The following is a 13,996-nucleotide window of genomic DNA, read 5'->3' on the forward strand; positions in this document are numbered from 1 at the left end:
AAGGATGCAACTACGTCAGGCTGATGCAAGGGTCAAGAGTGGGGTGGGAGGCCATGGGGAGAGGCGCCGGCACTGGGGAGGTGGAGGGGGCAGACCCTGGAGTTTTCTGCATTCACTAGTGGGGAGAAGTACTGACCCTACTGGTCTGAGGACCAACGCGATGGGTCAGCTCCAGCTGGGAGGAGGACAGAGGGAGAACTGAGGACTGGAGGGTGTGCCAGACTCACCTCTCAATCGTCAGGGACCTGAGCCTGCTCATCCTGGTGGTGGAAGGGCCAGAGCAGCACCTGGCGGAAATTGTTTCGGCCAGGCAGTTGAGGCTGGAAGTTTAAAGGGCAAAGAGCTGGTGGGTGGACAAGGAGGAGAAAGAGCCCAGGGACCGCACCTATTGAGTTGGCTCCGGCATGGAAATTTTGTGACAAACCGTACGCAACATCATCCCTTAGCATGCACAGCTCAGGGGCTATTGGACTGTGGGCTGCTGGATAACCCCCGCTCACTGCTGGGTTTGTGCTGTGTGTGTGTGTGTGTGTGTGTGTGTGTGTGTGTGTGTGTGTGTGTGTGTGTATGTGTGTGTGGCTGCAGCCTATATCCCTCTTCCCCCCACCAGCCTCACCCTCCCCTCCAGCCACCCTGGGATTGGTGATTCTCAGCCCCTCCCCCGGCTCCCCCAGACCCTCCCAGAGCCTTTATCTGGGAGCTGGGCCGGAGCTCCTGCCACATTCCCCAAGCCCCTCCACTCCCTGTTTCTCTCTTCACGGCAGCACCAGCAGCGTGTGTGGGGAGCAGACAGTGCTCCCGGCCAGCTCCCTGATCCTGCCAGAGCATCTGCCCCAGGCTCAGAGCTGCTCCACAGGTAGGCACAAGCGGCAGAATGTTGGATGGATAGGAGCTGGCACCAAAGGACAGGGTCAGAGTCAGGAGGGAATAAAGGTGGCAGCCTTTGATCGGGGAGCAGGATACTGGGAAGGTGGGCAGAAGGAGTCAATGAGGGTTGATGTAGTAATGTTTGGAGCCTGTGGGTACAGACTGATTCTTCCTATATTAGAAAGTTTTTGCCTAAGTCTTGGGGTACCTAGGGCTGGAAAATAGCATCCAGGATCCCTCCTCAAGCCGACTAAGGAAATAGACCCATGCACGTCCTATAAATCTATTATCTTCCCTGGAAGGCTAGAGTCCCCCACATTATCGCGCCATTGCTCATTGCCAGGTGCATATCCTGGGGAAATATGTGATGGCGGAGCAGGGAAACTGAGCGCCTCCCAGCTCAGAGACTCTCCCAGACTAAGGCTTGGGCGGGAGAGTTGGGGGCTGGGGAAGCAGGGTCAAGCCAGGCTGCTAGTCGTGAATGTCTCCCATGTCTGCACCTGTGTTGTGTCCTCCTCCTCCTTGCCTTCCCTCTGTCCTGTCCCTCTGCACTCCTAGGCATCATGAGGAGTGCCCCGCTGTTTGCAGTTATCCTGGCCCTCAGCTTGGCTCGGAGTTTTGGGGCGGTCTGTGAGGAGTCACAGGAACAGGGGGTGCCCGGTGGGAGCCACAGCAAGGTAAGGCACCTCCTCTGGCTCACCCAGCCTGGCAGAGTACAGGGCGGCATCATAGGCTGCACTCTGCCTGTCCCACCGTGGTAGGGAGGAAGGTGGGACGGGCGGGTTGGGAGTTACCCGTCAGAGGGTTGGACAGCTCGGCCTCTCCAGTGACCTCATGTTCTCCCAGTATGTCTGTCCGTGTCTCTGTCCCTCTGCATGTCTTTGACACCTTGTACATAAAATGTGCGGCACTAATATGTTGTTTGGTTGGTTGATTGTCTGGTGACCTGGTGATTGGATGGTACTGCGAGGGTAGGATAGGGTGGTCTCAGGTTCCCTATGGTCCAGCTCAGGTTCTGTCCCTTTGCAGGGGGACAGATCCTCCCCACTTCCTGTATGGTATGAAACACAGTCAGAACTTCTCTCCCCAATAGTCGTTTGTGTGCTCTTTTATCTATCAGCTATATGTATTATTTTTTTTCAAAACTCAAATAAATTCCCTTATCCCCTGCTCATCCACCCCCAATAACCTCAGGTGCTCCTAACATCCCAACCCTTTCTTCCCTCCTCTCCCATGTCCCCCTCTAGCCTCTGCTTAGTCAGGATAGGAAAAAACCCCACAAAACAGGTTGGGCCCCAATTTCCAAAGTTCATCTAAGAAAAAGAGTAGGAGTTGTCAGGGTAGGGGTACTGGGGGAGAGCAGGGAGAAAGTCTTCTCAAGGTTTTGAAAAGACAGCAGTTACATTGGTACGAATGCTTTTAAGATGATTACAGGTGGAACTTACTACAAATTCAGTGTGTGAAGTCTAACTGCCTCTCCAGCTCAGATCTGTTTAGCATCTCATTACAGGAGGTGCGCAGAGTATTTGAACAATTTGGGGAAGTGGCTGCGTGGGAAGTTGTGGGCTCGGCAAAGAGAGAGATCACCAGCCGTCATCCAGCTGGTGAGGTGTCCCAAGGCATGATAGGTTGGCATCCTTACAGTAGTTGCACCAGCTCCAAAAGACCAGAACCAGTTCAAAAAACACACAGCGAGTGCCAGATATGGGCTGGACACTGTGTTTGGAGCCCAAAGTTCCAGCTGGAGACAGTCAGAATATCTGGGTCTGTTCCTCTGAGACAAACTTGCTTTGAGACCTTACCCCTCTTGGTCAATAAAATAGAGATTGCCATCCTGCCCCTTCTTCCTGCAGGTCCGAGAGGATGAGGGAAATTGGGACGGAACGGGAGTAGGATGTATGTGTGCCTGGGCAGCCAGGTTGGCACGTGTGTGGGTGCATCCTGGGTAAATGCCCATCTGCGTGTGCTCAGCCGCCCAAGGACCCCTAGGCTCTGGAGAGAGAGGCACCGCTGAGATTCAAGGTGAAAATCTCCAAACATGATCAATTGTCATTATCTCTCTGCAGCCGCAATAAACTGGGTGTGTGATGTGTGCCCACCAACCATCCTGCTGTGCCCAAGTTGCTAAAAAAGAAACCACCAAGATGAGAAAGAACCCCTGTTTGGCAGCAGGTCTAGAATGGGGTTCATCTGTGGAGGGGAAGAAGAGGCTTCATTCTGAGCATGCTGCCTTCGTGAAATTCTAAATCCAGGGGAGAGAGGGGAGAGGGAGAGAAAACCAGAGGCAGAAACTTGATGGAGAAGAAAAGAGAGGGCGAGGTGGTGGGAAACGCAGGGAGAGGAACATCCACGGACACAGTGCAGAGTGGGGGCAATTTCAGGATTGCTGGTGGCCCTGGCTGCCTACCCCCACCTGTCCCCAGGACCGAGTCCTGTCTGTGACTCAATCATGGAGCACAGACCAGAAGACACTAGCTCTGTCTGATGAGCCTTTCTTGGGAGTGCGGGAATTCCTGGCTCATTCACTTAGTGGGGCAACCACATCGTTGGTCAAACCGGTTCCGGGTGTGCCAGGGAGAAAAGAACCAATGGCCCTTCTCACTGAGAGGTGGCAGGAGCTGGGAGGGGGCCCCAAGGGTCAGTCCCCTTTGAGCTTGGGATATAGCATGACCAACTGTCCCAGCTTTCCTGGGACTGTCCCAGCTTGAACACTGAAAGCCCCACATACCTGGGCAAACCGGGACAGTTGGTCGGCCTACAGGGATGCCCAATGTGTTCCCTTTACATGTACTTCCCAAACCTTGCTGTGCCTATGAATCACCTGGGGGCCTGGTTAAGATGCAGATTCTGTCTCAGTAGGTCTGGCGTAGGACCAAGATTATGTATTTTTAACAAGCTCCCAGCGGCGATGCTGCTGGTCCATGGACCACACTTTGAGAGCCTACTTCTCTTCTAGTGTAAACCAGAGGAAATCCTGAAAGAAATAGGACGTTAAGTTCAGCTGTGATGAGCTCAAGAAGAGGCCATTTCTTGTGGGGAAAGAGTGAGTGGATTGGGTGTGAGCCTCCTCCTCAGCCCTCTTTGTTTCTCTCCCCAGAAGGACTCGAATCTCTACCAGCTGCCCCCCTCATTGCTCCGGAGACTCTATGACAGCCGCTCAGTCTCCCTGGATGGATTGCTCAAAATGCTGAGCAAGGCTAGCGTGGGTAGGAAGCAGCCCCGGGCAGAGGGGCGTGTGGGGAAGGATTCTGAAGATTAAATAGGCCTGGGAGACCCCTTCGAGTGGGAAGGAGACTGGAGATGGCTTAGTGAATTATTGAGGGCTGTGATCTGAACCCCCTCTAATCATCACTTTGCAGATTCCTTTCCCCAGTTACATGCCTGTTCTTGCTTCACAGGTCCTAAGGAGTCATCACTTCCCCAGAAACGTGAGTAGCCTCTTCTCCCTCCCGATCTCTGCTGACCACTTGCCTAGAGCTCCATGGGCACAGGGCCCAGTGACTATTTCAGCTGGCCCCGGCTCAGCTGGCGCAAACAACATGCCAGCTGCAACTGCTCAGCCAGCCTTTCCTGAATGTGAGAGGCCGCTGAGAGCCAGAGGAAGCAGGTGTGCGGGGCACGGTGGAGTCTCCCTCCACTGGTAGGTTAGTGGGAACCAAGAGGATCTCTTGGTGGCTGTGAAGATTCTAAGCCAGCCACCTGCTGGGTGGGAGAATTTTAGAGAGTTCTCGAAATGCGGGGGAGGGAGAGGTAGACAGAGAGGGTGGGCTTAGGGGACAGCCTGCTAACTGCGGGGAGTAAGCTGTGGTGAGACACTGAAACAGAGACCAGAAACCCAACCTCAGAAGTCTTGACACATGTCTGGGGAAATGTATCAGCCCCTCACTATCACTGCTGAAAATGTTGGCCCTGTTTCTGCAGGTGACATGCATGACTTCTTTGTGGGTCTCATGGGCAAGAGGAACATCCAGCCAGGTAGGAACATGTGGAGGTCGGTGGAAGGGCTAGGGTGCTGGCAAAGATGTAGCAGAAGTCAGCTGCTTCATATTTGTCACCAGAGGGAAAGACAGGACTTTTCTTAGCTACAGTGAGGGTTCCTCCGCCCCTTCTACCCAATCGGCTTGGATCCACAGTCCAGCCCTCCCCAGGAGCACAGGACGGAGACCTTTATAAGATAGTCCTGCTGCAGCTGGGAGGGGGTCAGGCAAGCTCTGCTTCTCCCCCGCCCCCCGCCCCCATCTCCCAAACAGAGCATCCCTCTACTTCCCAATTCTGTCTTCCAAAGCTGTCCTGCATAGCCAGCCCTTTGCTATTGGGTCAGGGTGAAGGTCATATGCAGAAAAATCCCTCCTAACTACACTGTTTACTTCACCCCAGACACTCCTATTGATATGAACCAAGAGAACGTCCCCAGCTTTGGCACCTTCAAGTATCCCTCGAACGTGGAATGAGGTAAGGACTTAGGGAGAGGTGAGGGGACTGTGTGTGTGTATGTGGGGGGGGGGTAGGTTGCCAGAGGAGCATTGGAGCATTTCCTCTGATGCTATGTGTATTAATGCTCATAATTAATGGCCTAAATACACTACCAGTGCCTGACACTTAGAAGTGTGTGCTTGCCTGTGATCACACACACACACACACACACACACACACAGACACACACACACCCTGTTTCTCATCTCTTTCCAGTCTCATGGACCCCCGCTTATGACTGAGTGGTAGGAAATGGCAAGGGAGGGGTTTCCCCTGGGGTTTCTTTGATGAGCAACTTCTCTTGTTTGGACTCCATTCTTGTGATTTGTGCAAAAGGTGGAGAGATCATCATCTGATAATTACAGGTACCACATCTATTCACAGGTGAAGCATTTTGCTTCCCAGGCAGGCTGAAACCATTCAGATCATTCAGAATCTCGGGTTACCGGGTCCACTATATAGTTATTTGCAAGGGTGATTTAGGAATAAATGCAACAAACTCTGAAATCTAATGGGGAGTAGCTGGAAACTATATCTTAATCGCTCTGTGCAGTGGAATGAATATGAGCATGGCCTGAGTTTGAATCCTGGATCTGCCACTCACTAGCTGTGTCCCTTGGCCAGGTTACAAAACCCTTCTGTGCCTCAGTTTCCTCATCTGAACAACAGGGGTCATAGCATTATCTTGCAGGGCTGTGGTTTTGAGTCTAGGTAAAGTGTTCAGAACAGTGCCTGGCACACAGTGCTGTGTGTTGGCTTTACTGTGATTGTTGCAGTCTGGGAGGTGTGGGGAAGGTCCCAGTGTTGCCCCTGGCGGGCTCTGGTCTGTCTGCCTGGAGCTGTCTGGGCTGGACCCTGGGCCCGAGTGGGCTGACAGCTCTTCCACTTGGTATGCAAGTGTGAGTCCCCCAGGGAAGTGTCTTGTCAAAACACGGAACCGTCCGCCTCGACACCATCTTCCCACACACAGCAATAGCAGCTCACTGATGGCTTTCTTTGCACTGGCTTCCACTGAAGGTGTCAGGGGAGGAAAGGAGAGGGATCAGGAAGGCTCAGTCTTCACAGAGACTCCTGCCCCTCTCTCTGTGGCCCTGTTACCCACACTCATTGGTCTCAAGGGAGCCCCAAGGACCAGGAGCAGGCTCTCAATGAAACTGCCTGTGTGTGACTCCCCGGGCCCAGAGACTGGGTCTGGCCCCCCATTCAGTGTCAGGCGAGAGGGTACAAAAAGCCGTTATAACCGTAACTCACTGATTACATGGTACTTACTGTATCATTTTGCTCTCATTAGATTGTTATTTCAGTCCTGCCGACGGCCAGATAATTATACGGGCAGCTATATCTGGATGACATACAGTCCCCAATGTTATGCATCGGCCATAAAGATAATTACAGTGCAATTTTGCCATAGTATTTTATACAAATGGCAGAAACAAGTGCATTGTGGAAATCTCCTTTTAATGCTTTCTGGTGAACCTAGGCTCTTTCAGAGGGACCAGGCCCATAATTGCAGCCCTCATAATCTCACCACTGATGGTGCATTCTCAACCTGTTAGGTGCTGGGAAGAATAGACACTAGGTCCCTGGGGGCTGGCATTTAAAGGAGGTTAGATGAGATGGATCAACACAGATCATTGTGCCATCTTATTCATGTGAAACTGCTGAAAAAGGAAGTGATCCCTGGGCCTGTCCTTCCTCTAGGAGGTTTCTGGAAAGAGGAGGAGGGACTGGGTGACGCCAGGGGAGCATTAGTGCCAGGGTGCATTGGACAGGGCTGTGTGTATGCCTGGCTCATAGGGATGCCAGGATGCTATGAACTTTGCCAGTACTTCTTTCTGCATGGGCCCCTCAGACCATAGAGTGATAAACATGGCAGCTGGGAAGACGCACGCACCTGTGGCTAGGAGAGTTCAGTCCTCTAGTTCAAAGTCTACAGGGATAGCTGAGGGTTAAGACTTCCATTCTCTCTACTTCTCCCTTACAGATGCCCCTCCCTTTCTCCCCCGCCTCCCCAGTGGGTGTTTGGTGGGAGTTTTACAGGACAGAGATGTGATTTCTTCTTTATTTGGTCCTCAGCACTCCACTTCTGGACTCCTGGGCTGCATCGTGAAGACACCTGTCACCCTCTCCCAATCCCCAGGTGCACGCACTCCTATTTCCCTTCCTCTCCCACATCCTTGTAACACTCTTGTGCTTTGACCCCTTCTCCAACCCTCTACCCCACCCGCTGTAGAAACTGCCTAGTGAGCCTCCCCAGTCCCTGCAGGCATTGACTACAGATTGCCCTGGAGTTTCTGTAGCATCCTAAAAATATGATGTCTCTCTCCACGCCTCAACAATAAAGGATTTTTACATATTATGACCTAGAGTGATGTATTTGGTTGGTGGGTTGGTGGGTGGGTTTTCCTCTTTCTCGACTCTTGCAGCTGCATCACACACACATACACAAATATATATATATGATACACACACATATATCATATATAAATGGAAGTATATTTTGTACACATATCGGTTTCCCCAACAGTGTCTTACTCCTCGCTTCATACAATTAGTATCAGAAGATTTATTTAGTGATTAAAAGAAGAAATGAATTTAGAAGATGGTTTCTAGCACTCAAAGACTTTCGCAGACCAGATTTAGATAAAGAAATACAGATATTCTGAATGGCTTGTCTGTATTTCCAGGATGGGCCTGGGAGACATCAGTCCCTGAATCCTACTCAAAGAAGAGAAGTGGGGATCAAGGCTGTGCGAAGATCCAGCCCCAAAGGAGCGTGCATCCAAGTACTGTACTATTTTTCTGTCACTGAATATTGAACTTGGGTCCTGCAACAGGTCGTGGGGATAAGATGGTGATCCATAAACAGAGTTTACAGTGTAGCAGGGCTTTAGACAAGCAAACAGCACTTGATCTTGCTAGGGTGGGGCATAGACAGGGAAGTTACTATAGGGGCCGAGAAAGAGGAGAGCAGATCTTTTTAGTGTTAACTGGCCACCTTAGTGGCCAGTTATAAAGGGAAAACATTTATTTCCTACTCTTCTGTAATGCATCTCTTACCAGCCCCTGTAATGCTGGTCTAGTAGTCTGCAGTGTACATAAGGCACTTAAACGAGGTGTGTGTGGGTGTCTTTTATTACTCTGATGTGCTAACTATCACAGCCCACTGATCCCAAGGGGAGCTCTGTACCCTAATGGAATAGCCTGGGAAGTCCTCAGGCTCCCTGTCTTAGCCCGGTGCAGGGGACTTGGCCATGCCCCTGAACCACCCTGATACAAAGTCGACACTCAGTTCTCCCAAGGCTGTGTAAAGACAGGCCATGGAGCCAGAGACCACTTCCTGCAGGTCCTTCACCCCAGTGAAAGTTCTCTCTTCCCAGAACCTGACTGGGGCAACTTTGGACCCACAGCTCTATGGTGCGGGTGCTCACCTCAGTATCTCTGGTGTCAGGTTTATTGCTAGAGGTCAAAGAACACCCTCACCCAAATCCTCAAGCCTTTTTCCAACGTGTTATCTTGTTGGCTTTTCAAAATGATCTACCTAGAAGGTTTAAAAGTGGGGTAATTTTGCAGAGTCTGGGGAATTTATTTGGGTCATGAAAGCTTCACGAGGTGGTTCTGTTCTTGCCAAGTAAGAGCATAAGTGTAGAAAGGTTGCTCTCTGGTGGGACTAATGAAAATTGCAGTACTGGGCATTCCAGGCAAAATGAAGACAAACTTTAAATCGGATTTCTGTTTTTGTGCTTGGAGAACGTGTGAAGGAATCCTGGCCTTCCTCTTCCTGTTGTAAAGATGCTGATGCCTAAGGGGACCTGGTCAAAAAGACCTTGGGCTGAATTCCTGGTCCTTCTCCATTTAGCTTTGTGTATGTGTGTTATTGTTATTACATGATGATTTACTTTAAAGACTTCGGTATTAACGGTTCTAGACCCAGTTCAGTGTGTGTGGAGGGGGAGATTTCCCACACCAACAAGCAGTGCTCCAACATTATCTACCTGGAGATAGTATCAGATTCCACAGGTTGAGGGCTCAGTCCTACAAGACGTCCCCCACCCCGACACCTTCAGATGCCAATCTTAAGCCCAGGTTGCTAACTCTCTACAGATTGGAGGTTCCCACAACCCTTTCCTTGAGTTCCATTAATTTGCTAGTGCGGTTCACGGAACTCAGGAAACCCGTTTACTCACTAGATCACCAGTTTATTATAAAAGGATATAACTTAGGAACACCAGATGGAAGAGATGCATAGGCAAGGCATGGGGAAAGGGTTGTGGAGCTTCCATGCTCTCTCTGAGCATGCCACCCTCCTCTCCTTGAATCTCTACATTTTCACCAACCTGGAAGCTCTCCAAACCCAGTTCTTTTAGGATTTTATGGAAGCTTTATTACATAGGTATGATTGATTAAACCATTGACCAACGGTAATTGATTCAACCTCCAGGCCCTCTTCCCTCCCTGGAGGTCAGGGGCTTAGGACTGAAAGTTCCAACCTTTTAATCATAAAGTTGGTTCTCCTGGTGACCAGTCCCCATCTTTAGGTGCAGTCCCAAAGTCACTCGGTAGCATAACAAGAGACATCTTTATGGCTCTCATCACTTAGGAAATTCCAAGTGTTTTAGGAGTTCTGTGCTAGAAATGGGGGTAATGACCAAATATATATATTTTTATTATAAATCACAATATCACAAGTATAAACAGTATAAACTTTAATCTATACCTTTAGGGGGTTTGTTAACAACTCAACGGGAAACATAGCATGGTCCCTGAAAACTCTTTTGAGTTCTCTGTCCCTCTCATTGTTTCCAAGGGCCATGAGTAAGTTCCTCTCAGCTCTGAGCTCCACTCCCTGTGTCAAGCTCCTGATCTAATTGACTTTCCAACCTGGGGCAGCTTGAGCTACCAGATGATTCCATCCAGAACCCAATCCCCTAGCCCTTGGTTCAGACCACAATTCCCCCACTTGAGCAGAAAACCCCAGCTGTTGGTTTGTACCCAGATTCCACACAGGGAACTGCTGGTGGTTTGGTCTGCAGTTTCATATTTGTTTGGAATCCTTCCCCAGATTCCATGTTGGGAACTGCTGGTGGCAGCTGCAGCTCCTCATTTGTTTGGAATCAGTCTGCAATCCCCATTGTTTGGGGTCTGCTGGTTCAATCTTTTTCCAGTCCCCAGTTCCATGGGAATTGTTGGTGGTGCACACAGGGACTTTTCTTGGCCAAGCTGCAGTAACATCTCTTGGTTACTGCTGGTGTGTTAAGATGCACATGTTTGTTTGTCTCGCTTAGTGTAGATAAAGGCTATTGTTAATGGGAATCTTGGAAGCCATAAAGTTACAAAAATTGATGAGCACTTAAAAGCTGTTAGAAAAAAACAAAACAAAACAACAAAAAAATCTGTTAGAGTGCTCACCTAACCGAAAGACTGCCATCCCATGTTAGGATAATTTGGTCATAGAATGGGTTAGATTGATGCCAACCTCAATAAAATTTCCACGCAATGAGGTACACTTGTAAAACACCACACAGTCTCCAACCCAGTGGCACATCCCTCTTAGGTATTAGTTTGGCTCCAAGAGACCCAAAATCTTAGCTAAAAATATAACAGGATCCTTAAGCTCCAAAGAGTCAAGCATGCCACCTTCTGGCATACTTGCCTATTTTATGTCTAAGAACAATGGTTCCAGAAGCTATAAATATCTACAAAAATGGCAAAATCTTACTGAAAACACAAAAGGTATCTAGAACAACACCTAGGCCTCCCCTATTACATCCTCCTAGGTATCCATCATCAAAATGCTGCCCCAGGGATTGATGTTCAGTTGTAATCAATGGGAACACTGGAAAAGAGATTGTTCTTAAAGACCTTACGCAAATTCTTCAACATCAGCTGCAAAAGTACTTCATTTTCAAGAAGATTCATGGAAAGGACTTTGGTAAGTACAGGTTTATGACAACTTTAAGAGCATATAACTGAACAAGGTAAGAATTTCCAGAACTAATGGAAAAACTGGATTCAAGCAGAACAAGTATTACTTACATGGGACTGAATAACTGAGGAGGAGAATTAAAAATTTTACGACTTTTTTGTTTGCAACATTGCTGGTCCCTTAATGTTTTTTTCTTCTAAATTTAAGAAAACCTTTTTTTTCTTAAGCTATCTATGATTTACAGCAATTTGGTAACATATACCTTTGTAAACAAAGATGAAACATGTACTTTTTCTCCCCACCTGATCCTGTCAGAATTCAGAAACTCTTGAGTATTCTTCTCATGGCAATATGATTAGTTATTTGCATAAGTCCAATAAAAATCTGCTCTCCTTGTAACAGGATGCAATTGGAAACGCTGGCTACATTATCAAGGCTTTGACTGAAATGTCATATTTAAGAGAGATGTGCATAGACTCAGATATGACCAGGTAGCTTTAAGGAACTAAGGTTGACTTTATAAAGCCAGTAAAGCCCCTTGGAAAAATTGGCTTGGTACTCTACTTACGGGGTTCCTGGCAGCCTTACCATGTAAGTAAGGAAGGTCATTTCCTGGCAGGTCCAGGAACCCCAGGATATTTTCAGGACCTTGAGAAGAGGAGAATTCACCCAAACTATAGGTTTTTCAGGTAAAATCTGATGGCAATCCTTGGCTTGGCTTCCTGGCTTCAGAGGCTTTTAAGAGTTCAATCTGAAACTCCTACTAAAGCAGTCTTAAAAAGAGCTTATATGGTCAATCACTACTCTTATTGCACTTATGTAACTAATCAGGCCAAGTTAAATTCAAACAAATTGTGTTATCTTTGGGGGAAAATGGGGTGATTGTAGAGAGAAAAATTATGTTTGCACCTTTGTAAATATTAGATTCTAATTCTGTTAATTATCTTTGAGGTTTTGTAATATACCTGAAAACTAAACTAGATCCTGAATTCTTCTAGTTTCCTCAAATATCTGGCTACAACTCTCCAAACTAATGGTTCCAATTTTCTCCCACCCTTCTAATTTGGAATCACTAATAACCTAATAATCACTAATAGAATGCCCTTGAAACTCCTTGGAAGGGACTATACCAGGTCTTACCCAGATGGCAGCCAAACTTCAGGAACTTGAACGTTGGGTCCACAGCTCCTAATTAAAAAGGGCTCCTTCTGATTTTAGGAAGTGCACACCAGCTGGAGACCTCAAAATCAAATTGACAAAGAAGAGGGGTAGCTGACATTGATGTAAACTTCTTCCACCCAAGACATCAGATCAAGACCTCCTACTTTAACTAAACTTGAAACCCTTACTTCTTTTCTTTCTTTCCTTTACTCTGCCACTGGTCTGGAAAGATAACACCATCATCCATATGTCCCAGGTCATTGCTAAGGGGGGTAACATTTCAGACTGCTGGTTTTGTCATAAAAACTCTGATCTGGGGCTTCCCTGGTGGCGCAGTGGTTGAGAATCTGCCTGCCGGTGCAGGCGACAGGGGTTCGAGCCCTGGTCTGGGAGGATCCCACATGCCGCGGAGCAGCTGGGCCCGTGAGCCACAACTACTGAGCCTGCGCGTCTGGAGCTTGTGCTCCGCAGCAGGAGAGGCCGCGACAGTGAGAGGCCCGCGTACCGCGATGAAGAGTGGCCCCCGCTCGCCGCAGCTAGAGAAGGCCCTCGCACAGAAACGAAGACCCAACATAGCCAAAAATAAATAAATAAAGAAGCTTTCATTTAAAAAAAAAAAAAAAAACTCTGATCTGTCCATAAATAGTGCCACCTTAGCAGAATTGGTTTGTGCCCTGACAGAATTTATCTTTGTCTGTGGTGGTTGTCATTCTCCTTGGGCCTAGGAATGCCTGGATGGCTAGTGCATAACTGGGCAATGCCTTTTAGGTTATCTAACGGTGCCCCTAACTGTTCACAGACAAACTGAGACACCTCATTGGGTCAACTTCCCTGAATTTACATCATCAAATTAGAAAGGACCTACCAGGAGGCTTTCATGATTCAGGATTTGCTTCCTTTGGCAGGTCCCTCTACTCCTGGTTAGGAGTGAGTACAGATGAGGCTATGATCAGAAATCTCTCCTTAACTCTTAAAGATTTTGCTGAATGTGCTGCTAAACTAATACCTGCCCAACAAAAATCCTTAGACTCTCCAGCCAAAGTTGTTCTTGATTTTCTTTTAGCTGAACAAGGAGGTATCTGTGCTATGGCCACCACCACCCACTGTAACTAAATTAACACTTCTGGGGAAGTTGAAACTCAGCTGCATAAGATTACTGAACAAGCCACTTGGCTTAAAAAGGTGACTCCTCTAATGGGGTCTTTCTTTGACTTGTTTGATTGTGATTGCTTTGGGTCTTGGGGACCATGGCTCTGAAGTGCACTCTAGACATTGGGAATTGTCCTGCTTATAATTGTTATAGTAGTCTCCTTGTGCACTGTATTCTCTCTCTCTCTCTTCTTTAAAAATAAATTTATTTATTTATTTATTTTTGGCTGTGTTGGGTGTTCGTTGCTGCACGCAGGCTTTCTCTAGTTGCGGTGAGCGGGGGCTGCTCTTCCTTGCTGTGCGTGGGTTTCTCATTGCAGTGGCTTCTCTTGCTGCAGAGCACGGGCTCTAGGCACGCAGGCTTCAGTAGTTGTGGCACGTGGGCTCAGTAGTTGTGGCTCACGGGCTCTAGAGCGCAGG

The 13,996-nt window shown here is 48.4% G+C and overlaps 1 protein-coding gene across 2 annotated transcripts; it reads left to right on the forward strand.

Annotated features, from left to right (window-relative positions):
- The first annotated feature begins 772 nt into the window (after positions 1–772).
- On the forward strand, positions 773–7,636 carry TAC3 (tachykinin precursor 3). Of its 2 annotated transcripts, XM_061205488.1 has the most exons (7): positions 773–856; positions 1,426–1,544; positions 3,965–4,073; positions 4,266–4,295; positions 4,789–4,842; positions 5,245–5,319; positions 7,417–7,636. In XM_061205488.1, exons 2-6 carry the CDS (start codon positions 1,431–1,433, stop codon positions 5,316–5,318), a joined length of 381 nt encoding a protein of 126 aa, XP_061061471.1. In that variant the 5' UTR covers positions 773–856; positions 1,426–1,430; the 3' UTR covers position 5,319; positions 7,417–7,636. The 2 variants fall into 2 exon arrangements, with proteins under 2 accessions (XP_061061471.1, XP_061061470.1); XM_061205487.1 differs by lacking the exons at positions 5,245–5,319; positions 7,417–7,636 and having other exon boundaries at positions 4,789–4,949.
- The last annotated feature ends 6,360 nt before the right edge of the window (positions 7,637–13,996 follow it).

Source organism: Eubalaena glacialis, chromosome 11 (assembly GCF_028564815.1).
Source record: "Eubalaena glacialis isolate mEubGla1 chromosome 11, mEubGla1.1.hap2.+ XY, whole genome shotgun sequence".
NCBI lineage: Eukaryota > Metazoa > Chordata > Mammalia > Artiodactyla > Balaenidae > Eubalaena > Eubalaena glacialis.